Source organism: Corvus cornix, chromosome 13, assembly GCF_000738735.6.
Source record: "Corvus cornix cornix isolate S_Up_H32 chromosome 13, ASM73873v5, whole genome shotgun sequence".
NCBI lineage: Eukaryota > Metazoa > Chordata > Aves > Passeriformes > Corvidae > Corvus > Corvus cornix.
In genome coordinates this window covers 12,495,721-12,521,672 of record NC_046343.1, presented here as the reverse complement: position 1 = coordinate 12,521,672, position 25,952 = coordinate 12,495,721, and the positions used below count along the sequence as shown (strand labels likewise).

The window sequence follows — 25,952 nt, the reverse complement described above, 5'->3', positions numbered from 1 at the left end:
CCAGGAGCAGAGCTCGGAGCTGTCCCTGCGCTGCCCTGGGCAGGAGCTGCAGCCCCGGGGAGCTCTGCCCTCAGCTCCTCTGCTGCAGCTGGACCAGCCCAGTGCCCTCAGCCGCTCCTCGGGCGGCCCCTCCAGACCCTTCCCCAGCCCCGGCTCCCTCCTTTGGACACTCTCCAACAGCTTTAGATCCCATCAGGAAAGGCCTCGGGGGCGCTGGTGACAGCAGCTGAACATGAGCCCAAGGTGGGCACGAGGCCACTGGCCCCTGGGCTGTCCCATCCCTGGGGTGGCAGCAGGATCAGGGCAGTGCCCGTCCCCGTGCTGGCATTGCTGGGGGACCTCGAGGGCTGTGTCCAGTTCTGGGCCCTCACTGCAAGACATTTCCCAGTTGCTTTCAGCATTGCTGTTGTTGGTTTCCCCTCATCCCACCTCCCACTGTCCCAGGCTGCTCCAAGCCCCAATGTCCAGCCTGGCCTTGGGCACTGCCAGGGATCCAGGGGCAGCCACAGCTGCTCTGGGCACCCTGTGCCAGGGCCTGCCCACCCTCAATGCAAGACCCTCAAGGGCCTGTGGGAAGGAGGTCAAAGGAAGGAAAATGAAAGCAGCAGTGAGATCCTATGGGATCTCAAAGATCCAGGGAGATTTGTTATAACTTTGCATTCACTAAAAATCTACTTGTAGTGCTCCATGTGTGGAGTTACAGGTCTCTGGGAACTGGAGCTGTTTGGGTTTGTCCAATTGCAAATCACCTGCGATTTTGTGTTAAGCAAATTCACCAGTCTGGTGGAGCCTGGGTGAGTGACAATTTTTACTTTTCATGAATGTAACCAGAAAAGCTTCATTTATTAAAAAACAACTTATCGAACTACCTGGTGCAGGTGTCAGAGGTTGAAAGTGCATTGGCTCTTACCAGGAGCTGTGAAAATGTTGCATTTATTTTGCTGAACATTTCCTTGCCAGCTGCAAAGCACAGCTGCCTCCTGCATTGCACAAGGCGATGCTGCTCTCCTGGCCTTCCAGGAAGCTCTGGGAAAGCAGTGGTGGAGACGATGGAAGCTCTCCTGGCAAACTTGGGCTGCCAGCCTCCAGGAGCTGAAGCAGCTCAGCATTTTGCTTGTGACCACTCATTTTACACTGACATAAACCCTGGTCTATGCAGGGACTTTGTTCCTTACACTTCAGCTGAGTCTTTGAGCATGTGGGGAGATAATGATCTCCCTTCCTGAAGCTCCGTTCTTATTAATAATAACAAAGTGTTTAAGATGGCAATTTGCATTTCAGCAGCGCCTTTAATTCACGGCTCTCCGAACGCTTTACAGACATGGATTAACAAGGCCTCACAACAACCCTGTGAGGTAGGTGGATGTGACCATCCCACTGCTGTGGGGACAATGAGGGCACCGGGGATAAGGGGCTTGGAGCAGTCATGCTGGGATTTGACCTAGAACTTGGGCATTTAAGTCCCATCAGGCCTTCAGCTTCAGATCAGGCTTTCCCAACGCACGGGTCTGGCTCGATGTGGGGCTACGCTGATTAACAAGCCCGTGACTGCCTGGCACAGACTATAAAGGCCATTAATGTAAGGCAGCGGTTTATTAGCGGAGTAGATGGTGCCTTGGTGCTTCTTGCTGCTGGAATTATCTGAGTGTTTGAAGGCATATCAAAAATAGAGTTAGATATCAACCACCGAGCGTGGCAGGCTGTAACTGGAGAAAGCCCTTAGGCCCCAGGTGGGGAAGCTATGTAGGACACTACTGTAAATGTACTGATCAGAAAGGACATAATAATTTATATATAAAGTCCACCCTTGCTCTTTCCCCGAAGGAAAAAAATAAAGAACCTAGAAAGCCACTGCTGGTTGTCACGTGTCAGCTTCAAGCTCCGGGCTCTTGGCTTCATAGCACCTGCCAAAAGAACAAAACGTGGGACATCAGCAGCCTGGCTGGGCTGGCAAAGGGAGTACAGCAATGTGTTCTCCTGAACTCAGTCCCAGCTTTAAAACAACTAAAAATGATGTGAATTCCTCATGTAGGATGGACCTGAGAGCACCAATGGGGATGTGCTTCAACCATGTGTGGGGCAGGAGTGGGTAAGCTGGGCTGGAGGGTGAGACCTCGATTTCTCACAGACCTCTTCATTTAATGACAAACCCCTCCAGCTTTGCAGCTGGCCACAGGTGATGTCACCTGTGTGCGTGAGGTAAACTTGGCACCTTGAGCTCAGCCAGCCCAGGTAAACCTGAGATGGGCACCCACACTTTTCACTGGGCTCACTGGAAGCAGTTTGGACCTTTAGAAGTTTGGTGGCAGCTGGTTTTTGTTATATTTCTGAAGGAATAAAAGAGCAAAGAAATACCTCAAGGCATGCTCTTATCCAGCCAGAGAAATGATCCCCAGCTGACTCCCTAATAAGCAAGGCTGAAAAGGGAAACCTTTTCTGACGGGGGGTAGCTCATGCTGTTGTTGGTGTTGATGTTCTTCATGGAGATCAGAGTGATGCTGTTCCCCTTCTGGCTCGTGTCTGCCGAGCAGCTGCCCAGGAGAGAAGGAGATATTAATTACTCTGGGAAACAAGACAGGGAATCACAGAATCACTGAGGTTGGAAAAGACCCCCAAGACCATCGAGTCCAACCTTTGAGCAATCACCACCTTGTCAAGCAGACCAGAGCACTGAGTGCCATGTCCAGGTGGTCCTTGGACACCTCCAGGGACAAAATTTCTTTGCACACAGCTGGAGGCAAACAGGCAAGGCCAAGGCTGGTACAGGAGACCAGCTTTGGTTTCCACTGCCCACTGAGCTGCTGTCCTGATTCTGGCCCGTCCATAGTGAGTTACGAGGCTTAGGAAGATGGAATTCCCCTTTTTTCCTACCCTGAGGGCTGGGATGTGCATTCCTGACCAGTGAAGACTGGATAACTTTGGTGATCAGGGAGCCTTAGGCACTGTCCCATTTTCTGGCATGTTTTGCCTCAGTGGCTTCAGATCCCTTGGATGATGATCTTTCAGGGTATTTCGTGACCACTGATGTTGATGGAAATTTGGCACCTAAACACTTACAGACTTTGCTCCCTGTGTCCCTTATCCGTTTCCAAAGCAGGGTTTATTTATTTGGTAGGAAACTAGCAGTGGGAAACAGTAATGGCCATCTTGGAAGATATCTAAGACTGCTCTGAGATCCAGAAACGTGAGTTTAGACCTCAAGTCTGTGTCTAGACAAAGACAAGCAATCTGCTTTGGGAAGGTGATAAGTCTTCTCTCAGAGCAGCTTTGAAATGAGGCCCCTTAATATTGACCTTCTACCTATTTCTCTATCAGAGGCTGAAGTGTTATCAAAGCTGATTTTGCTTTTCTAACTCTCTGTCAAAGATGTCTTGACATGCTTCCTTCCACCTGAAATAACCAAAGCAGACGCTTTGCCTTGCTAAAGTTAGCTCTGGGATAAATCAGGCTCTCTCCATCAGATGTGGGTAGTGTGAGCAGCCTTACCTCTCTGACACCATGGAGGTTCCTGGTTTCTGTTTGTCTGGGGGGAGAAAAGCAGTTGGTGATGTGGAGGTGAGAAATCATCCCAGCTAAGCCATAAAATAAGTCAGCTCTATTCTGAATTACATTGTACAGGGATGTAAATGAAATCTGAATGAGATTGGAGACACTGTGGGGGGAACGTGGGAGCTGATTAGAGAAAACCCTTCAGCTAAGGGGACATACTGGCAGGACCTGCCGGCCCTGCTGCCCGTTCGGTCGCCAGCATCCTCTGGGCTTTAGGAAGGTGTCTGCCTTGCTGCAGAGCAGCCTTGCCCTCTGGTGGGCACAGCTTTGTGGGAAATGGGATTCCTAAGGTAAAGGACTGTCAAACGCCATGATTTTTGCTGGTAGAGCTGCCCACCTCCTGGAATTTGAGCTGCAGGAAGCTTGAGACTGGCTGCAGGAAGCCATGTCCAGATGAGGCTGGGCTGGGGCTCTAGCGAGGAGGTCACGCTGCGTTCCTGACTACTCAATCCATGTTCCAGTCTGGCTTCCAAATCTCCCCACCACTGTGTAAGCTTTTCAAAGACATCTTTTAGGAATTGCCAGATCCACATGGAAACTGGTGACTTGTTGGTTAGGGAAGTACAGATTCCCCCAGACAAATACCTTCCGGGTCCTTGGAGTGGTTGCACTTGAACCTCAGGCTGACCACGCTGACCAGGATGATGACCACCACTATCAGGATAACGACGAAGCTGATGACACCTGGGGATGGAGGAAAGAACTGTCTGAGCAGCAGAGAGACTTTGACATCAAAACTTGGGTAGGAAATCAATATCTTCATTAATGTAAGCATGGTACGTAATAGACAGAGAAGCAAATAGTTGTTAGAACAAATAGCTTTATCCTCCTGTGTTTTAACCTCAGAGGGCTTCTCTGAATACTTAGTCAATAAATACTTAATTGATAAGGCAGTGCCAGGAAGGCAGAAGTCAGCTGATTACACTGGGGATTGATAGGAGTCAGTATGTTCCTGCTACAGTTGGTAAATCCTATCCCAAAAGTGTAAAGCCAGATAAATAAGTAATGTAACAGGGAGAGACAAGCTAGAGCTGTGGGTGATGTTATCTGTCCCATAAACCATGTTTAGACACTTTAAATCAGCTCTAGATTTGATACTGACATCAGGTCTCAATAAATCAAACAATTCCTTGTACAGGAAATTTGTCCTGCTAAGAATCCCTCGGACTTAGAATCATGGAATCACGGAATGGTTTGGGTTGGAAGGGACCTTAAAGCTCATCTTGTTCCACCTCCTGCCATGGGCAGGGACACCTTCCACTATCCCAGGCTGCTCCAAGCCTCAATGTCCAGCCTGGCCTTGGGCACTGCCAGGGATCCAGGGGCAGCCACAGCTGCTCTGGGCACCCTGTGCCAGGGCCTCATGAAGTTGGGTGTCCAAACCAGCGTGGCCTGGTGAAACAGAGCCCCCTCCTCTCCCCAGGTGCCACAAGACCTTACCAAAAGCTGCCACTGTCAGCGGTGATTTCTCGTCTGTCGGGCTGGGCTGGGGTAAGTGGCTGGAGGGGTTTGGTGTTGGGGTGACAGGCTCTGAGGTGCCTACAGAGGGGAGAAAGGTAGATTTACATAAAAGTCATTCTTCCACGGCTGGGAAGAGGATTCCTAGCAATGCTAGAGGACCTAACTCTCACTTGCACTTCACTGGAGAGACCAAGTTTGGATCCTGGCCAGGTCCATCAATCTTAATAGCAAAGTGAGCAAGACCTGTGTGGAATCATTGCCGTGGTGGGGCCCCCTTTATGGACAAGCTGAGAACACCCACAGGGTTTCCTTCTGGGATCCCAGTGAGGAAAGGTCAAGGTCAGCCCTGGCAGTGAGTTTGAGGGGGAAGTTTGTCCAGTCTCCCTCCTTTTACAACCTTTTGACATAATGGCACCTTTCCTGCTGTTCCCAGGCTCAAGAGGTTGCCCTGAAGTGCTGCTTCTGCCGAGCTTTACAGCCTTTTCAAGGGCTGGATGGGATGTTCAGCCTGCCTCAGGTACGCACTGGCCTTTCTCCACACTGCCTTGAAGACAGCAGTGTGATGGCCTTGCTGCTGGCTGTGCAGAGGAATATAAAATACAGAGCAGGAATCACCTCTCTGCAAGGAGGAAGCACCTTGAGTCACTGATGTCGTGGTGCTCTCGTTCCTCACGGGATCCTGACCTGCACAGAGAGACACAGAATGTGAGTCTTGACCTCCAGTGTCATCTAAGAACCAAAGGAATTAATGGGCACCTGGAGAGGAGAATGGATTCACAGTAGTGCCGGGGAAACATGGAATTAATACTCCCACCTCCATACTAAAAGCTTCCCATGAAACATACTTTGTACTATTTTCCATGTCCAAATGGAAACCTAGGAAACTGAAGTTCAAATACCCTTTTGTAACCTCTTTAGGGTCTGCAGTCCCAGGTGCAGATTTGGGGCGGAAACAGCAAGGGGAGGCTGGAAGACTGAGCTGGGAAGGCAATAGATTTGCTATAGGTCATAAACATTGAGACTTTAAAATAAATCTGCGTAGGGGAAGAAATGTTGCAGAATGTGGGTGTGGATTGACTATTTGGCTTGTCCCTGGGCTTGAAATGAGTGGATTTGCTATCCTAGGTTATCTAGAAGTAACTAAACCCATTTGAGGTGGGCTAACTTGTACACCATATGTAGGCCTGCTGTGGCAGCACAGAGGTTTGTCCAAGCAAGCACTCTAGTTCTCAGTGGGATGAACTGCCTTGTGTGAAGCTGCTTGGTTTGTGACAGCTGCTTCCAGTGCCTGTGCAAGGAAATGTAAAGCCAATGTGTGAAATGTGTTTCACTTGTACTGAGAAAAAACATCCTTTGCTGCCTCCAGGCTGTTGTTGAACAGCCAGAGTGTCTGCATCGACCTTAACGAGCGGCTACAGGCCCTGTCAGGAGACTAAAAGTGGCAGTTCAGAGCTTCAGAAGATCATTTGTAGGTCAAGTAGGATCTTCTTCCCTGCTTTCCCATCTGCACGTTCCCAGCAGCAGTGCTGGCCAAAGGGATGTGGTGCCTGGAGAGCTGTGCACAGCTCCTGGCACTGCCCTGGGCAGCAGCTGAACCCAGGTCCTGTCCCACAGCAAACAGCCCTGCTTTGGAATGGGATTTTGCCAAAAGCCAGAAGAAAAAGGGGAAAAGGCATGAACTAACCAATCTAACTGTTTCAGAAGCCACACAGAGCAGAACAGTCTGGAGAAGCAGGGTCTGCTGCTGTACAGTTTTTTCCCCAGTCATCGAATTCTTTGTTCCATTCTGAAATTGTTCTTCTAGCCACGGGCAGAAGCTGTGGTTTGCCGAGCCTGCCACGGATACCCCATCCCTGGGAAATGTTGGGTCTCACCCAATGGGAGACCTGGCCTTTGGAAGCATCAGCATCTATAGTCAGAGATGTGTGGGGCTTCCCAGTGGTAAATCAGGGTTGGAATGAACAGCAATCTGCTCTGAGCAAAGGGCTCCTGGCTTAACAGGGGACAACCATGGTGGGTGGGCATCTGTGTGGGCACAGCTGGCCACGGGTTCCTCACCTTGCTTGTCTTAGAGATCTGAGAGGTACTTGGAGAGGCAGAGCAGTTTCTAGACCATTGCAGGTTTTTGAGGCTGAATCTTTACTGGGGAATCAGCTCAGTTGTCAGATTCCAGTCTTCCAGTCACTTGGATTCTGCCCTTATTCTGAGAAAACTCTTACTGTATTCTCTAATTTGTGCTTACAGGTTGGGTTAAGCAAACTGTCAAAAGCAAAATTGTATTTATTTAAAAGGATTTTAAAAGGGCTCTCTTCTCCTAAACATAGATCCATTGTTCAGCTGTGCAAGTTCATCCCAGCAGAGGATGTTAAGAGCATTTTTCTTGTGTTTTATCACTGCTTATAAGGACACCAGATGTGGTTTTGGGTGGCTCAACTCCAAAAAAAGACTTGTGCTTAGAGAACCTGTGCCACTGATTGCCATGAAATTACCTGATCTTATTGTTATTCTACAAAAGGACAAAGTACCTTGAGGTGTTGGAGAAGGAGCTGCCGTGCTTCTGTTTCCGCTGGATTTATCATCTAGATAAAGAAAACATGGGAGAGGACAGTTAACTTGTGAAGCCACTACAGATTCCACTGTGGAGAGCTGTTGGGTGTCTATGGAGTAAATATCTTTATTTGCATGATACTTTCCCTCCAGACAGACATCAGGATGCCAGGTTAGCAAGGTGTGGAGTCAGCTCAGAGTGTACCCGACAGGTGAGCTTGGCGAGGGAGGCTGGGGAGGCTGGGGCTGCTCCAATATTTGATAAAGCATGATCTGGATTTTCTGATATGGGCTTGGCCTGGCTGTGTCCATCTGGGGAGCTGGAATGAGCTGCTCTTTCAGCAAAGACTCAGAGAAATTCAATATTTGCAGAATTGCTGAATAACCAGCACAGTGTGGACTAGCCCAATATTCTGATGCCCGCAGTTTGGATTGGGTAAGGAGGGAGGCACAAACAGGTCCTGCCTGAGCAAATATTTGAGTTTTCCATCCTTACCTCGCTCAGTGGTTGCTGTCAGGGTTGTTGTAGTGATGGGGGAGGGTTTGGGTGTAGTGGTTTGACCCACAGAGGTGAGGTTCAGGGTGGTCACTGGTGTTGATTTTACTGACGGCTCTGTGGGGAAATTGTAGCGTTACCTCAAAAAGTTCAACTCAGAAACAGCCTGGAGAGGGCACAGCTATTGCAGAATCATCAAATTCCTTGAGAGTTAGGAATAATCTGCTAGGGAAAGCATGGAAATAGCCTTCAACTGCTCAGAGTGAAGGAGCTCTTGTACTTTGGAATTCACTTTTGCTCTTTTCACTGTGGGGAGATGCCGAGCTGGTGGAGCTCAGCAAACACATGGAGAGAGTCAGGGGTTTGCCACTGCTTCCTTCCCTGCTTTGAAAAGTGAAGGTGTTTTGTCACTGGACACTTGAGCTGCTGGGAGCTGCCTGGCACCCACATGATCATTTCCTTGTGCTCTGAAGTGCCAACTTTCACATTTCATTTCGCTGAGAGTCTCCAAGCACAAATAATTCAGCTCTTGAAGTGGTCTGGGGGCTCTGTCCTCTGCCTCAACCTGCTGCTCCAAACTGCACCTGATCCAGAGCAAGATGTGGGGGAAAAAGATTTCAAAAAACCTCTGCAAGGAAGAGTGGATCACCAGCTGGGAATTTATAGGCAAGTTCCTTGTCTAGACTTCTCTTGGCTTTCCAGTAAATTGAAAAAATGGTGAAATGGTTTCAAGGTTAGTGTGGTGGGCTTTTTCCCCCCCTTTATCCAAATGCTTCACTAAAATATTAGAATTTAAGATAAAGTTTCTTTTAAGTTTCTTTTTTTCCCACAAGGTTTGGAAGCAGGAGCAGAGATCTTTTTGAGATCTTATTCCTTGATATTTTTGGGGTCCTTCTGGAAGGGTAGCTATGCTTAGATTTTTTTTTTCCCTGAAACATAGCAGGAAGAGATCTGACTCCAAAGATCCAAGTGGACACTAACAGATGTGGATCTGGAGCTGGAGAGACCATTTCTGGTGTAATTGGTGTTCTGTACATGTCACAAAATCATAGAAAGGCTTGGGTTGGAAAGGATCTTAAAGACCAGCCAGGTTGGACGGGGCTTGGAGCAGCCTGGGATAGTGGGAGGTGTCCCTGCCATAGCAGGGGGTGGGATGAGATGAGCTTTAAGATCTCTTCCAACCCAAACCATTCTGGGATTCCATGATTGTATGATCATCTCATTCTCCCTATTCAATTTAGTGATTTTTCCCCCCCTGGTTTTGCTCACACCTGTGCCTTGATCCCTGTGGGGTGAGTTGGCTGCATCAGAAGCCCTGACACCACAAAATTTCCTTCCTCCTCACCACTGTCCTCTGCACAGCCCCAGCTACTGCTGGGTGGCCCAGTCGGGCTGAGGTCAGACCAGTTACACACTGGGATGTCCCCGAGCCGCTCTCCTCGGTCTCCAGCTGAGCGTTACCTGAGCTGTGGTTCTTCACTTCAGGGCTGTGTTCTATTGGTTGGGATTGACCTGGAACACAAACAGAGGCACGGAGGTGACTTTTCCAGGTTGGTGAGATCCCACAGGGAGAGTTGAAGGATGGGCCAGAAAGGGGCCACAGTAGCCAACGAGAGCAGAAAGGGTCAGGGGGACAAGAGATGCCAAGGAGAGGGTTTGTCACCAGTGTGGCTGTCGGGACCAGAGGGAGCTTGGCAGCTCCATGGATCCCTAGCTGCTAGGAAACAGCTGGGGAAAACAGGGAGCAAAGGTAAGGTGTAATTCCTCTGCTTTCTCCAGGCTCCCTGGAACACAGCCTTGCTCCCTTCCAAAACGAGCCCAGCCAGGCCACCCTCTGGGGCACAGCACCCTCCATGTCCCCTGGAGATCTGGGGGGGAATGGTGATGGATGGGGCAGGCAGAGGCAGGATCCTGGGAGAAGATCCCTCAGCAGATGGGACTTATGAATCAGGGTCCCATTTGGGGCCTGTCCATTTGCAAACCCCCATTTCCACGTGCATCCACATCCAAACAGACACATGAAGAACATCACAAGCCAGAGGTACCTGTTCCAGCAGGGCTGGAGGAGTTTGTGGAAGCTGTAGGACCTGAAAGGAAAGAGCAGGAGCGTGAGTGGTGCAGGATCTGTGACGGTCACTAACGCACTGCTGCTCCTGTTCCTTGTGTGGCTTGGGTTTTCCTCACCTTCTGTCAGAATGACTTTGAAATATGGGATCCCCCCAAAAGCATTAGCAGAGAAGTAGTAGCAAAGGAGTTTTACTGAGTGTAAAGCTATCAGGCTCTGAGTAAATTAGTACTGGAGTTTATCCAGCCAGGATAAATGTCCTCCTCCCCAGCTGGAGCCAAACCCTTTGTGGGGGCCATAGAAATCCACGGGGTCATTCCCTCCCTGGGAGCTGTTTGCCTCAGCTCAGCCTTGGCAGAGAAGGGTGTGACCTGTGTCCTGGTGCTATTCAAACAGTTAAGACACACATTTGGACACTTTGTTCCCTTGAGAGCTTAAGGAATGGATGGATGAGGTTTGTAAAGGCTTCCCGGAGCTGAAGGGACTGGCTCTCCTTCCTGTCCTGTGTATCCTGGGGAGCTGGCTGAAGCCTGTGGCTGTGAGTCTGGAGGGAACCACAGCTGCCTTCCCTGTAGGGCAGGGTAGCCCTGTAGGTCCATACGAGGTAGTAGGTGTTCACTGGGTCCCCAGTTCCTCAACTGAAAGGTGGCTTTGTTTGCTTTGGTGTATTTGTTTGCTTTTCTTTTGGATTCATGGCAAAGCATCCCTGCCCCAATCCCTCATGTTTCCTACTCTCAGCATCTGTGATGTTTTCCTTAAAGCCCCAGCTCCCAAAGTCCTGTCCTCATGGAATCACAGAGCAGAGTATTTTGGATCGGAAGGGAACTTTCAAGGCCATCTAGTCCAACCCCAAGGGTTAGATGCGATGCCAATTAAAAATGCTGCCCTTGAAAATGGGAGAAAGAAATGCCCCACACTTGAGGACAAGACCTGGAAAATGTAAATACACTTTAAATGCTCAAATCCAACCCAGCTGGTTTAACTTTGGGAAGGTGACTTTGAGTCTGTCATTGCTGGAATGCACATCCTAATTGGGATTTTAAAATGGTTATTGCTGGTGGCCCTGGTGCTCTCTGTGGTTAAGTTTAATGAAAGAAATGACACTACAGGTACAGAAAGCAGCTGAACCTGACTCCACTGGTGATCCATCTCACTAGAGCCCCATGGGAGATAAAGGATTTGGACAGAAAGGGACAGCAGGGAAGGTTGAATCCCTCCAGCATGCTGTCCCCTCACGATGCCTCAGTGGTCTGTGGTGGGAGCAGTGCCTTTGCAGGAGCTGCAGGGGAGGGTCCAGGCAGGCAGCACTGGCCAGGGCACAGCAGTGCCCCTTTTCAGCCAGAACCTGCCCTCTGGGGGCAGATGCAGCTCAGCTGCTGCTTCTCATCTCTCCTGAGCCAGCTGTGAGAGAGCTCCTCCCCAGGCCCCTTTTCTCACCAAGGAGGGGACCAGGCAATTCTAAAACGCCGTAGCTCTGACCTGTCTCAGATCTCCAGCCTGCAACACCCCATAATGGCTTCAAACCAAAAGAGAGCAGGCTTAGTTTGGATATACGGAAGGAATTCCTCCCTGGGAGGCTGGGGAGGCCCTGGCACAGGGTGCCCAGAGCAGCTGGGGCTGCCCCTGGATCCCTGGCAGTGCCCAAGGCCAGGTTGGACATTGGGGCTTGGAGCCACCTGGGACAGTGGGAGGTGTCCCTGCCATGGCAGGGGTGGAATGAGATGAGCTTTAAGGTGCCTCCCAACCAAAACCAGCCTGGGATTCCACGATTTGATACCAGGAGCTGTAGGGGTGATGTAGATGAACTTTGGGTAGGTCCATGAGCTGTTGGTGCCTGGAGAGGCTGAGGGCCCTGCAGGGAGGGGTGTCTGGAAGGCGACTCTCAGCACTGAGTGTGGTTTCCCAGGGCCTGGCTCAGAGCTCACCCTCGGCACCCTCTGGGTGTAGCAAGTTCCTGATTGATCTCATTTTCCTCATGGAATTGCTTTGGAGCCGTAATTGCTTTTGTGTCTGAGGCTTTATGACAATGATCCCAGCCAGACAGGAAGTGTGTAAACCATGGTGAATACATAATAAAATGTGGTCTATTCCCACACACGGTTTGGCTGTGAAAATCAGACCGGACTTTTCAGACCTTTTCCATGTTTTTCTCTTCTAGTTTACTGGGCAGCAGGCTGGGAAAACTGTCCTGTTCAGTCCATGGAAGAGGAGACAGGAGCAGATCTTTGATTACACAGAGAGGAAGGGACTGGCTGGTTTCCTATCTCTGTTTGGAGCAGGATCAGAAAACAAGGACCTTTATGTGCAGCAAGGAAAAGGGAGGCTGGGCACTAGGAACCTGCCTTAGCACAAGGATAGTGAGGTGCCAGGAGTGATGGTGTTGGAGAATTTATGGGATATCCTTCCCTAGGGGTTTTGAAGAGCAAGTCACAGGAGTATCAGGACAGCAAGAGACAGGGTTATGGGCAGCTGTACCATCACCTACTAAATCAATTAATATAATGGGGGAAAAAAGTGTTTTAGGCATGTTTGCCCTTCCTAAAGAGGTGGCGATGCTTCTTTTGAGGACGGGGGATGATCCTGGACATTGGTTTGCAAATGCCTTAAGATACTCTCTACATTCAGCACAAAAAATAAAGTGCTGAGATCATCATGGGGGGTCAGTATCCTCCAGCAGCTGCCAGACTCAAACAGCTCCTCTTTCTCCAAAACTCCCTTGCAGGACCCATTGCCTTGTTTTCCCACGGGGAGAAGTAGCTGTGACACATTTATGGAAATGATCACAGGTACTTTTTCATGGTCATGGCATGTGGAAGCACCCAGAATCGCTGGAGAAAGAGCTGCTGTCTGCACTCAGCCACAGGAAGAGGGGAATGAAGGTGCTGAGCTGGCCATTTATTCCACCATTTTTGGTGCAGATGAGGAGAAATCTGAGAGCTTGAACAGAGCCTCTAGGGATGGGAGGAAGCTGAGGGTGAGGGAGGTGACATTGCCCTGTTCTGCCATCCCTGATGGGACCATCCATGGGACAGTTTCACTGCAGCTTGTCCTGTCACTGAGGGTCACACTGGAGAACTTCTGAAGTTCTCTGTTCGCAAACCTAAACCATGGGGTTATTGTAAAAAAGATGAAAAAGCCGTTTTTTCCCAGTGCTCAGTTCCCGGAGTTCCTGTGGCTGGGCCGATGCTTGCCTTGCTCTGCAGTGTTGCTGTGGAGAAATGCCCGGCCTTGCTGTGGAGAGGCCAAGGGATGGAGATCCCCTTCTGGCATTCTGCTCCGGAATAAACAGCCCTGGCTTCTCTAAACGCATCCACACTTCATTTCAAAGTGGAGCAGGCCTGGCTCTGACTTCTGGCTGCCGCTGCTGCTTGTTATGCCTTCCCTGCCAACTCAAATAAGCAAAAGCCCCGTTCCATTGGGTGTTTTCTTTTGGGGAGGGTGCTCAGCATCCCTGATCCCACAGGAGCGGGATGGATCTGTGCAAAGCAGGATGAGGCTGAACTCCCGTTGTGGGGCTGGGCAGCAGGATGGGGATGAACAAAACGCGCCACGCGTCGCGGCTCCCTGCAGGCATCCCAGGGGATTCTGGAGTTGGAAACCATTCCCTCCCAGCGCTGCTGCCAGCGTGGAGAGCCCTGGCTGTACAAACAGCAGCAATAATCAGCATTGTACAGCTGCAATTGCAATAAACATCAAAGCCCTTCCACCAGCGCAGGCACTGCCAGTGCGTTTGTTGCGTGTTTGGGTGCAAAGGATTTACAGCTGGGCTGTGCAGTCCTGGGTGGAGACTCGGAGCTGGCTGAGGGATTTACCATGGGAAATACGGCTTTCTGCTCGTGCTGTCCTGGGAAAGCTCCAGTTACCCACTGGAGCTGCAGAGGAGCACGTCGGAGCCGCGGCTGCATTTGGCACTTGGTGCTTGCTGCTTTCTGGTTTATTTTTCCAAAGGGTAAACAGGAGAATTTTGGATTTCTGGTTTTGGCAGTTGTTTTTCTGTGGGGTTAGGTGTGTCTAGACTGATCTGGAGCCTTCTCTTGTGGCAACTGAGATATTCCCAAAGCCAGCAGCTCACCCCACTCCTCAGCACAAAGAGAGGATGATGTCAACCAAAAGACAGGTGAATTTTAGGTGTTTCTGCTTTGGTATTATTTTTGGCAATTGTAGACATCTAAAGCATGGTTTTTCCAGGTGCTGACCAAAGAGAGGGACTGACTTTAAACCCCCAAACTTTGCCAGGGCCTCCTATAGAGACCTGAGCCAGCTTTTTGAAAGGCTTCAGCAGGGTTTAGATCAGGCTCAAGGTGTTCAGCCTGTGTTCATAGAGGGCTGGAGTCACTGGGGGGGACCTCTGGCACTGGTGTCGAGTCACAGGGACTGGTCCTGTCCATTCAGAACTGCTGATGGGGAGGGACCATCTATTCCCAGTGATAAGGAACCCTGCACTTGTCCCTTCCCTGGCAGTTTTTGGCGGGATGTCCCACCTGCAGAGGCAACGGGGCAGTGCTGTACCTCAGTGTCACCCTGCACTTGAAAACGTGTTCAGAAAAGAGATCCAGAAACCTAAAAATAGGCTTTTCAAGTCAGATATTGGCACTTCTGTCAGATGACTCACGACAAAAAAAATACCAACCCCTTAACACAGGTGCAGCTGTCTCCTGGGTGAAACATGGCAGCAGTGAGCAGCACCCAATTCCTAGGACTTCCACGTGGAAAAAATCCTCTGTTAGGAACCCTGGAAAGCAGAGAGCTCTGCCAAAGCCTAGGTCCTGTTTTATTAAGTGCCTATATAAGGTGTCTCTGCCTTGAGGGTCTCACAGCAGAACACGTGGGGTGGGAATTGTGGAGGAGAGAGAGGAAAAGTGTTGTTCTGCAGGCTGGATAACTGACAGCCTAAATCAGGGCCAGATCCACAGAGGTATTCAAGTGTTTAACTCCCAAATGGTGTGGGGGGGTTGGCAACTCACTGCCAAGTGGTTCTGAATTGTAATGACTCAGTCAAAGTGTTATGGAAAGTTTAGAGAGCCAGGAATTAATCCCGGATCTCATCAGCAATTAAAATTAATCGTTGCCTTCCTCTGCCCATCCTCAAGGGCTGGGCCTGGGCCTGGGCATCCTCTCCAAGCATCACATTCCATGCTCCTCTCTGGTGAGCCGGTCTGGAAGCAGATCTTAGTGGGAGGCAATTAAAACCCACTTGGATGTAGAAAGCAGCAGGAGACGAACAATGTGGGGAAGCTGCGTGCAGGGAGCGGCTCTGCTGCACCACCGTGGTGCCCAGGGCTGGTTTTTCCATGCAAAGGGGCTGTTCCTGGAAGGAAAAGTAGCATGGCTTTTCTCCTGGCTGCACCACCACTGCTCCACCAGGCTGCTGCTCCATCACCCTCCCAGCTGCTTGCTGGTCCCAGTTTCCTCCTGACCTGCTTATTTTAGAGCTCTGGGTTTGCTCCTGCTGTTTGCAGTGCTGGTGATGTGGGTCCTGCCCTTCTCCTGGCTGTGCTGTTCCTCAGGTTTGGAGCTGGGTCTGGGATTTTGAAGGGGAAATCACTCTATGCCCAGTGCAAATGAAAAATGGCTGCACCACCAATCCAGGCTCAACTGGAGCTGGAGCCCAGCCTGTGCTTTTTGCCTACCTACAAGTTTTTAATAATATTATTTATTAGCAGAGCTCAAAGCACTTTACAGAGGAGACTTTCCAAGTTTCTCCCCAAACTGATTATCCTTTCCAGTAATTCTGAGGTTCCCCAGGTCTATTTGAGTGCTGCTCTGTGGTGCTCATGAACCACCAAGCAGGAATGTGATTTGCTGGGACTGGTTCAGGAGACACGGTGTGAAAGGGGCTGGTGGCTAAGGGATTTCTCATAATCCCTGTTCTTTCCACCTGCTTTTCTTTGGTGTCCTGGCTTGAGTGCCAGGAGAGATGAAGGATAACCCTGCTTGGAAGAGGTTCCAGTCTCACAGAAGCAACAGCTACAGGCCAAGTAAAGCATCTTGGCCTGACAATTCCTCTGAGTCCAGATTTTGGGTGAATGAGCCTGGTGATATCACCCAGGTTTTATTCCCACATTTTGTAACTCTTTATGTATTCCCCCATATCTCACACTGCCACAGCGTGGGCAGCAGGGGAGGGGGGACTCTGCCCTGCTCAAGTGAGACCCCACCTGCAGAGCTGCCCTCCTTCAGCTTAAGGACATTCCCCCTTGTCCTGTCCCTCCGTCCCTTGTCCCCAGTCCCTCTCCAGCTCTCCTGGAGCCCCTTTAGGCACTCTTTAGGCACTCTTTAGGGGCTCTGAGGTCTCCCTGGAGCCTTCTCTTCTCCAGGTGAATCCCTCCAGCTCTCGCAGCCTTCCCCCATGGCAGAGCTACCCCATCCCTCTGACCATCCTGGTGCCTGCTCTGGACCCAGATGAGAGCTTCTCCCTTGTTGAGGTCATGGTGGGTGGGCTCCTCTGGGAAGTGGGGCCAGGAGAGCTCCCAGCTGGGGCTGGGCCTTTGCTGGTGCTGCAGAAGCCACAGCTCCCCTCTCCAGCCTGGCTTCCCAGCAGGAGCGTTCCTGCTTTGGGACACCAGCAGCACCTCCTCCAAGGACACCTGTTGTTGACTCACCTATTGTAAATGGGACATAATTCCTGGAAGCTGCTGCAGTCAGATCTGCAGAGGCACCGGAGGGTTTCGTGTTACCGAAGGGAGCAGTTTGTTGTGCGAACAAACATTTCTCCAAACCACCTCCTGCTTTCTCTTCCTTGTTCACCACGTCAGGGCTGGGCTGGCCTCGCCCTTGGCTGAGGAATTTGCCCTGGGATGCCCTGGTTTGAGGATGCAAGTCTGGAATCTGGGTGCCTGTCCTTGACTTGCGCCCCATCTTTTTGATTATATCGAAAAATATATCTTGAAATACATGTCTGGTTTTTGAAATCCCACATTTGTCATGGCATTATCCATCCACAGGCTGTGGCACAGATAAGGAGAGCAGTGGATGGAACAACAACAGTGGGAAATCCTGCTGGGTTTTCATCAGCTTTGAGGGGGAATTTTTTCAGTGGAAATCTTTTGTCTGGAAAACGCCTGCCCATTGTAATGGGAACGGTCCATAGGAAGAGGTTTGTTTGGACAAATTTTCTGCTAAGTGTTTCTGGGGGGAGGAAAACCAAATTGGAAATGTGCCAGACCTTCTCGCTTCAGCAATTTCAAAACAACAGTTTGAGCCTCCCTTATGTGAGCTTCCCTTCAGAAATAACCTTGAGAACAGAGAAGTTTAATTTAGGAAATGATAAATTAATAAATTATTGAATTTGCACCAAGCAAAAGCAAGAAAGGCCTGTATGGGAACAGGCAGGTGGTAGTGTCCAGCCAAAGCTAATTCTCTGTCTCCTCAAGGTTCCCTCCATCTCCCGCAGGGCAGGCAGCCTTGTTCCAGAGCCCCTAATTCCCTTTTCCAGCTGCCTGTGTGCCGGCAAATCAGCGGCATCACGGAGCCCTCTGCCCCTCTCGCTAAGCTGCTGCTTTGCCTTGTGCAGAAGCTTCCCCAGGGGCTGCAGCACCTTAGGGACTTGCTGTAAAATTAAAAATGGAATTAAAAAGCCCTTTTGGAGCTGTTGGGTCAGCGCAGAAGAGGGAGCCAGGACACATTCCAGGGAAGGCCGGTGGTTTGGTGGGAGAGGTGTGACGGTGCTGTGACTGAGGGGGGTGGTTTTAGCCAGGTGGCTTTGAGAGGACAGAGTGATGCTCTTGGGACTGAGGGATGGAGGGTGGCATCCCACCCACCTGATGCTGCAGCCGCCAGGTCCTGCTGGCAGCTGGAATTCGGGGCAGTGCTTCTGGGAGTCCCGCTCTGTGGATCCCGGCGTGGTGCAGACGGGCCAGGGAAGGGGGCTCACCCCTCTGTGGCGTTCCTGTCCCATAAAAGCCCTCCCAAGGAGTTTTAAGAGGGAAGACAGCATTCTGGGTGGGCACTAAGGAGTGTCACAGGGTGGCCAAGGCACTCAAAGCCTCTTGATCTGATCCTTGATCCAATCCCAGGCGCACATCCCCCCTCTGCTGAAGGCAGCAGTGTTGCCCTCTAATGAAGAGAGAAAAATTTCCAATCCACATGCTCTTATTTCTTGGAATTATACAGCTACAAACTGAATTGGTTTCTATATTCTATGGAACGAGGATATCTTTCCTTTCTACCACAAACCATTCTATGATTCTCTGCCTTTTAAAAATCCCATTATTACCAGCACAGTGGCTGTAACCCGAGGCAACTTCTATGGTTTAATGATAAAACCTCAGAGTTGGAGACACATTATTTTATATTCCTTTGGATGTGTTCCAGCTCCCAGCTACTACAGCTGTCAGCAAGGCAAGAGGTGCCTGACAATGCAGGGAAAAGCAACCTGTCATTCTTTGGAGCAGGAAACCAGCTCCTTCATCCCACACCTCCACTCAAGAAAGAGAAGTTAAAGCGGAATTACCCCAAAGCAGCAGAATTATTACAGCAAGGACGAGGTGTGCTCTGCACGAGCCATGCACGTGGGCTTTGTATTTATATTAATGAGAGGAAAAAGTGCAAATAAAAAGTATTTCTGAGGAAAATAATGTCCTATACATTTAAACATTCCACCTTTACTCTGATTTGACAAAAGCCACCTACTACAAATGCCTCAGCATCGCAGCCCTCAGCAGAAACACTCCTTTCATTAACCAGGAAACAAAGTTTTGTACTCCAGCACTGCCAAACAAACCCCATAAACCCGACAAAGCCACATTTCCCCAGCAGCCTGACTCCTGCCACCCCTGAGCTGAAAGGCTGAGCTTCCCAGTGGCAGCTCCCACACCTTCCAGCCTCTGCCCGCTTCCCTTGGGAGCCCCCCGTGAAGCCGGGCCCCCCAAATCCCCCTCGCGCTCCCCGGGGTGTGTGGAGCAGCTCACCTGGGAGCAGCAGGAGGAGCCAGAGGAAGGGATGGATGGACGGGAGCAGCATCTCCGCGCTGGCTTGTGGCTCGCGGAGCCTCTGGCCATCCCGGGAGGGACCGCGAGCAGCGATTCGCCCGCCTGGGCTGACTCTCACACGGCTTCCTGTTAAAGAATAGGAGGAAACGGGCTGAATCCACAGGGGAACTGTGTTTTTCAGCCCATTATGGCCGGGGAGGATGTGAGACATCGCTTACCGGCGGCAGAGGAAACCTCACCGAGCTTTGCTGGGGACTCGGCTCCCGGCACGGAGGGATGCCCTGCTCTGGGCCTCAGCGGCTTCCTTGTGCTGCTGGGGTTTTTGGGAGGTGGTTTGCGTGGGGTAGGATGTGCCCCCAGGTCCCATTCCCCGCACATGACGGCTGTGTTGGGCCTCCCTGGGGTAGGAGCTGCTGGAGGAGCCTCCCCACCACCTGAGAGGGGGTTTCTTATCCATCCATGAGGAATCTGGGAATAACTGCTCCTTGTGGGGCCAGGGTAGCCCAGCAGCTGGATCTGCCCTGCACCCTGGGCCTCCCTGGGCAGCTCCAGCGAGTCTGGGCACCGGGACATGCCAGCTTTGGGATGGTGGCTTTGGGATGCTGTTCTTCAGACAGCACAGCCTCCCTCCCTGCAGGACACACAACCCTGCTGGGCTTGGACCAACCCCATCCCCAGTTCCTTGAGGAGGGGAGGAACTGGAAACCCGGGCTGGTTCTGCCCCCATGCAGCCCAAGGGGTTCAGGCATTCGGTTTCTTGGCCGTGGCCCTGTGTTGTGCTGGTCCGTGCAGGTCCTGCCTGTCACGCTGTGAACTCCACAGGTTCTGGTTTATCCTGTGCTGGATGTCAGTGGGTGCTTGGGGGAGGAGAAGGGTTTTAGTGTCCCCATGTGGGAAAGGCTCCTGTGTCCTTCTCCGGGGGTCCATGTGGGTGTTCAGGATGCAAAGCCACGGAATTCTGTCTCCTGGTCTGAAGGACTGGCCCAGCCCCTTCCCACAGCCCCCCAAAAGCCACAGAGCCTCAGCCAAAAGGCAGAGGAGCTGCTCCTTCACTGCATCCTTGCTTCCCACAGCTGGCAGACAGCAGCAGGACTGGAGGCAATGATCCCTGTGCATGGCACAGCTCCTCACATTCCGTGGGTCTCTTCAAACCCTTCCAGCCCCCCAGGAGAACCTCCAGGCCCAAGGCTGACGGCCTCCACAGCAGCCTTTGCTGGGAGAAACCCCTGCCAGCAGCCCCCCCACCCTTTTGTCCCTTGCACAGATGTGATGTTCAGAGATTATGCAGTAGATTAAGGTTTTACTGAATCCTGAAATGAGTGCAAATACCCAGAAGCTCTCACACACAGTTAAATCTCTTCTGGATGCTCGGCTGGGTGGTGGAAAAGGCATTTCCCACCCTGTCCTCCCCACGTGTGGGAAGGACAGAGCCCAGATATTCACCCCAGCCTGTCTGCTGAGAGCCTGCAGGTAAGAGCAGTGGTGCTGTGGGGTGGAAGGGTGGGAAGATGTGCTTTGTAAGGGCTAAAACTCCGGGGGATCCATGTTTTCCGCTCTGAGATGTGCTCAAGGTCACTCCCAGTGGCAGAGGGTGTGACACACGGCATCCCCGGGCCAGGCCGATGTACCTGTGTGCCTGGAGGGCATCCCTGCAGCCTTGTGCCACGGCCGGCGGGTGGGGGGAGGGATGTGCCAGCCCTGACCTGGCACTGCCTCCTGCCCGCGACCCCCGGCAGGTCACGCAATCATTTAGGTTGGAAAAGCCTCCAAAATCATCGAGTCCAACCATTGGGCTGGAGGCCCAAAGCATCCGGAGCTCCCCATGGACTCACCCCGCAGCCGTGCTGGCAAATGGGACCCCCGGCAGGGACAATCATCCCCGGGCTGTGCCACCCCTCGGGACGGGGCCCTTCCAGCCCGGAGCACGGCCTGGGCTCACCGTGCCGGGCTCTGCAAAGAGCCCACGGGCAGAGCGGGGATTTTTTACAGCCGTTCCTTCGCCGCAGGACATTTTCACGCCCCGCCGGTGGCAGGAGGGAGGTTTCCTGCAGCCGAAGGGGGGAGGGTGCTTGTCCCCAGACAAAAGGGCCCTTGTCCCGCAGCGGGGGACAGGAGGGTCGCGGGGCGCGGGCAGGGGCGGCAGCGCTGATGTGGCAGCGGGCAGGGCCGGGGTTGAGCCGGGGGATGTGCCCGCGGGATGAGCCGGCGCTTCCTCGTGTGCCCGGGGGAGCCCCGGCGGCTGCGGGGCCGGGCCGTGACGTGGCAGCTTCCGAGGTGAGTCTGGCTGCACCTTCACCGGGGAACCAGCCCGCAGCTCGCCCTGCTCGCCCCGCCGGCAGCTCCCAGCCCCGCCGCTGGAGACGATGATTCTAAGGCAGCAAGGACGCCCAGGTACCCCGTGGGGCTGGCAGGGCTCTCCTTCCTTTCTTCTTTCCTTTCCCACTGCCCACTGCTCCCACCCGTGCTGGCTCCCACCCGTGCTGGCTCCCACCCGTGCTGGCTCCCACGGGGTCGTGCCTCTGGCGGGGAACGACTTACGGGGTTGGGTTCCCCTGGGAGGTCCCCGTGGGGTTTGGTCCTGGATCAGCACCGTGGGGCTGAGGTGTGAGAGGGGAGGGCAGAGGGCTCCCCACAAGAGCCAGGTGCGGTGGCCGAAGGTGCCCAGGACACGGGGATGCAGGGCACCGCCTCATCCTGCAGCCCCAGACTTAACCACCAAATTTGATCCCGTGCTGCGAGCCCGAGGGACGGAACACTTATGGGATCATCCCATTCCCTGGCAGCTGCGAGTGCAGGCGGGAGCTGCGGGCTCGAGGCCGGGAGATAGGGACAGGGACGGGCTGGCTCGGTGGTCACTCCCCGTGTCCCTGTCCCAGGTGGCCCCGCTGAGCCATGAACGCCTCGCTGCCCGGCAGCCAGCTGAGACAGCCCGAGCCGCAGGACGTGGCCGCCTTCACCCCCGTCTCCATCGTCAAGAGCGTGACCAAGAGATCGGACGCGCTGCCCGTGATCTCGGTGATCGTCGCCCTCTTCGTGCTGCTGGCCGTGTTCATCATCCTGGTGGTGCACTACGGGCCCCAGCTGCGCACGGTGCAGATCACCCTGTACCACGAGCCCATGCCCCAGCACATGGACAGCGGCGTGCTCCTCACGGACTGGAGGCAGCTGGATTCCCACAGGAAGCTGCCGGGCTGGGATCTGCCCGGCATGGACTCGGCTGGCGTGAGCTGCCACTGCTCCTGCAACCATCACCTTCCCCAGGGGAGTGCTGAGCCCAATGTCATCGAGATCACCTACCTGTGACACGGCCCTGGGCACCTGGGCAGGGCTCAAGGGACATGTCCCACTGGAAAAGTAGTGGCTGGGATGTTCGTGTATCCCGGGACTCAGCGCTGCCCTCACAGGGACCTGCATCTCCCCAGGAGGTGGCTGGCCCCAGGAATGCTCAGCCAGGAGCTTCAGTGACCCATCACCGGCCCCCAAAGTCCAGCCCAGGGGTCCCGCCGTCCCCAGGCAGGAGCTGGGTCCCAGCCCGAGCTCAGCCTACGTGGGACAGCTTTAGCATCTCTTCTGGTTTTACCTGCCCTGGTTTTACCTGTCCCACGCTGCCTGGGAGTGGCCAGCAGAGCTGCCTTGGTCCTTGCCCCAGCTGGGGAGCTCTGGGGCTGTGCTCGGGCCCTTGGCAGCAGCTGGAAGTTGCATCACCCGGAATTGTTTTCCAATGAAAGATGTTTCCACATGCAGTGTCCTCATTACACTGTTGATACGGCACAGAGAATTCTCCAGCCGCTCTTTGCCTCATGCCACAGCCCCTTTTCCCCCGCTGGGGGCTGGAACATCGTCCTGTCCCTGCCAGCCCCCTCAGCCCCTCTGGCAAACAGCCAGAGGAGGGGAGAGCAGAGGAGGCAGCTCCTGATTCCGTGTTGGCTGGAGCCAGTGACAGGGGACAACGTGTCCTGTCCCCAGTGGAGGTGGGTGAGAGAAGAGCGGTGACACAGCACAGGCAAGAGAGGTGATAATGACACATCACAGCTGGCTGAACATCTGGATGGGTTGGCACCAGAGGGGAAGCTCACGTGACTCTGGGCAGAGCCTGCAGCTCTCTGTGCAAGGGATGGGGAGACCTGAGGTCACCCTCACTGTGGCCACCTCTCTATCCCCATCCCTGGCTGCTGTCCCAAGGAGCGCTGGTGGCGGTGGCACCTGCACTGGGGTGGTGTTGAGGTGGCACAGGGGGAGCAGGAGAGGTGAAACCTCCTGAGCTCTGCAGGCTCCTGGGGGTGTCAGACCGTGGTCCCTGTCCAGCCCTGGGCTCTCGGCTGCTGGAGGCACCGGGATCCCTTCAGTCCCAGTTTCTCCTCCCGTGGTGGAAGCAGGACCTCGGTGTGTGCCGTGCCTGGGGCTGGAGCAGCCTCTGGGATCCTCCACAAGGATTTATTCTGATGGACAGTCCCAGAATACAGCTCCCACCTCTCCCACTCTGGAAAAGCTGGGTCTGTGTCTGCTCTCAGATCCCTGTGGGCACAGCCGGACAAGAGATGGGCTTTACCTGTTCCTCCAGGTTCTGGGGGTATTCCCAACATAGCAGATGCCCCAGGATCCCTCCTCTCACTTATTTCCAGCCCCTTTCTTGCTTTAAGGCTGGGTAGTGGTTGGACTTGCTGAAAACCTTTTGTCTCCACAATAAACATAATTTATATTACTTTTTGGGAGGGTTGTTTTCTGTTTTGACTTTGTTCCCGTTTGTTTTCCAGGGGTGATAGGGCATTATCAGCTCTCCCACAGCCCTGTTAGAGGAGATAAGGGCTGTCATTCCATTGGAAATCAGGGAGTCCTGCTCCCCTTTGCATGTCAAAACAGAGCTTCGTTTGCAATGTGTTCAACCCTAACAGCACCCCTGAGGAGATAATCACCTCTGGGGACTTCTCCTAATTAAGAATTCCTCCCTGGGAGGGTGGGCAGGCCCTGGCACAGGGTGCCCAGAGCAGCTGGGGCTGCCCCTGGATCCCTGGCAGTGTCCAAGGCCAGGCTGGAGCAGCCTGGGACAGTGGAAGGTGTCCCTGCCATGGCAGGGCTGGCACTGGATGAGCTTTAAGGTCCTTTCCAACCGAAACCATTCCACAATCTCCTTAAATGACATCTGTGGGTTGTGGCCACCCACACCAAGAGCTGGAGAAACCTCCATGTGACCATCACAAGATCTGCACTGTGGCCCCAGAGAGGCTGCACCCTCCTCTTGGGGACATCAGCTGGTGTCACCCGCCCAGGGTGAGGCAGCAGAGTTGTCCCCCAGCTTTGGTGGCTGTGTCATTCCAGCTCAGGGAGCAGCACAAAGCCTTCAATTGGAGGGACAGGAGCTTTCCTGAAGGACACCCACAGCAGGGAAACCTCGTGTTTAGAGAGAAAAGATTAAAAACGTCTAAATATTAATAAAGAGAAAGATAAAATGGGTAATTATTGCTGGCACTCATTGATTTGCAGCCGCTGGGGACTCGTACAGGTCTGATTGATGTCACAGTGTGCCGTGGCCCGGATCCATCACTCACCCTGGGTTGTTGTTCAGGTGTTTCGGGGTGTCAAACTAAAATCAGATAAAACTGGCAGTGAATGGTGGTGCCGAGGGAGCTCCAGTGTCCCCAGATTCGCCCCGTGCTCCCATCCTGTCAGCACGACACGACCGTCTCTGGAAAGATCCAGCACTGAAGCCCCCGCCTTGGGGAGCTCTTCCCTGTGTTTCGTTTGCAAACAGAAATTTCCATACAAGCTTCTGGAGCACAGGAAAGAAATTACTGCAAGACTCAGAATAGCAAATTAAATCATACAAGCGAGTGACAATATGCTGCCAGCTTTCTCCTCCAGAAGGACATCAAGGGTTAGATCTCAACTCACTGCTTTCTCCCACACAATAAAACATCATTTTCACAGCTTCTCCTCGTTTCTCTTTGGCCAGCTCTGCCTCTCTCTGCTCACAGAATTGCTTTTTGTAGCACAGGGCTTTATAAAACACGTCAGGGTCCTGGAGCAGCGGAGCCGTGCATGACATTACCATAACATTATTCCTCTCTATTCAAACACCCAGCCTGGCCCAATTTACTTCACTTGTAACTTTCTTCCCCTCCTTAATAATAATCCTTTTATGAGCACAGAGCAACGATAACTCTCCTTATCGTCCCCTCTGTGCAGGGCAGCTCCTGGAGCACGGCAGGCAGGAGCTGCTCTGCTCAAAGCCAGGTCTTTGCCTGGGGAAGCTTTCAGGAGCTGCTGCATCAATAATTACCTCTGTCCTGATCAGGGACCGCCTGCACCCCCTTTTATTTCCTTCCTAATTAAGGTGTTGCCCTGCAGAAGGGAGGCACCTTTATAACCCCCCCAGGGGAGGGTTTAGTGGGGGGTTACAGCGGGGTTTGGGGGAGACGCTGCTCGTGGTGCTGCAGAGTTGCCTGAAATCGTGTAAAACCGAGGGAAACACCCCAAAACTGCCAAACTGAGGGAGGCACCCAGAGCAACGACCCTAAAACCGTATAAAACCGAGGGCAACACCCCAAACGTGTGCCAAACTGAGGGAGGCACTCAGAGCACCCGCTGAACACGGAGGGGAGGCAGCTGCAGCACCAGCGGAGCCTCCCCGCAGGGCTGGGGGCGCGGGGGGAAAGGGTGAGGGGGGTCGCATCCCCTGTGTGGGGAGAGCTGGGGGGCTCAGCACCCTCGGGCCGCGGCGGGGACAGGCGGGGACGGCGGCGGAGCGCAGCGCGGAGCAGCAGTGGGCTCTCGTGGTGGAGGGACCCAACTGCAGAGCGCGGACACCGCCGGGGCTGCGCCTTCCCCGGCCCGGGAGCTGCAGGAGCCCGCAAGGAACCAGCCAGGGAACGCGTGGGGTGGGGAAGGAGGAGCAGCCCCGGCCAGG

General features: G+C 53.0%; 2 protein-coding genes across 4 annotated transcripts; one reads left to right on the top strand and one right to left on the bottom strand.

The window, feature by feature from the left end:
- Nucleotides 1-1,256: 1,256 nt before the first annotated feature.
- Nucleotides 1,257-22,426, bottom strand: ECSCR (endothelial cell surface expressed chemotaxis and apoptosis regulator). Of its 2 annotated transcripts, XM_019292352.3 has the most exons (12): nt 22,346-22,426; nt 19,028-19,174; nt 10,099-10,140; nt 9,515-9,565; nt 8,054-8,170; nt 7,536-7,589; nt 5,626-5,694; nt 4,990-5,088; nt 4,135-4,233; nt 3,487-3,523; nt 2,432-2,531; nt 1,257-1,904 (listed from the first exon to the last, which is right to left on the bottom strand). In XM_019292352.3, exons 1-12 carry the CDS (start codon nt 22,386-22,388, stop codon nt 1,896-1,898), a joined length of 867 nt encoding a protein of 288 aa, XP_019147897.2. In that variant the 5' UTR covers nt 22,389-22,426; the 3' UTR covers nt 1,257-1,895. The 2 variants fall into 2 exon arrangements, with proteins under 2 accessions (XP_019147897.2, XP_019147896.1); XM_019292351.2 differs by lacking the exons at nt 1,257-1,904; nt 22,346-22,426 and adding an exon at nt 19,267-19,441 and having other exon boundaries at nt 1,911-2,531; nt 5,647-5,694.
- SMIM33 (small integral membrane protein 33) lies at nt 19,760-23,750 on the top strand. 2 transcript variants are annotated; one of them, XM_039559799.1, is made up of 2 exons: nt 19,760-21,439; nt 21,925-23,750. In XM_039559799.1, exon 2 carries the CDS (start codon nt 21,941-21,943, stop codon nt 22,349-22,351), a length of 411 nt encoding a protein of 136 aa, XP_039415733.1. In that variant the 5' UTR covers nt 19,760-21,439; nt 21,925-21,940; the 3' UTR covers nt 22,352-23,750. The 2 variants fall into 2 exon arrangements, with proteins under 2 accessions (XP_039415733.1, XP_039415732.1); XM_039559798.1 differs by having other exon boundaries at nt 20,308-20,518.
- Nucleotides 23,751-25,952: the final 2,202 nt, after the last annotated feature.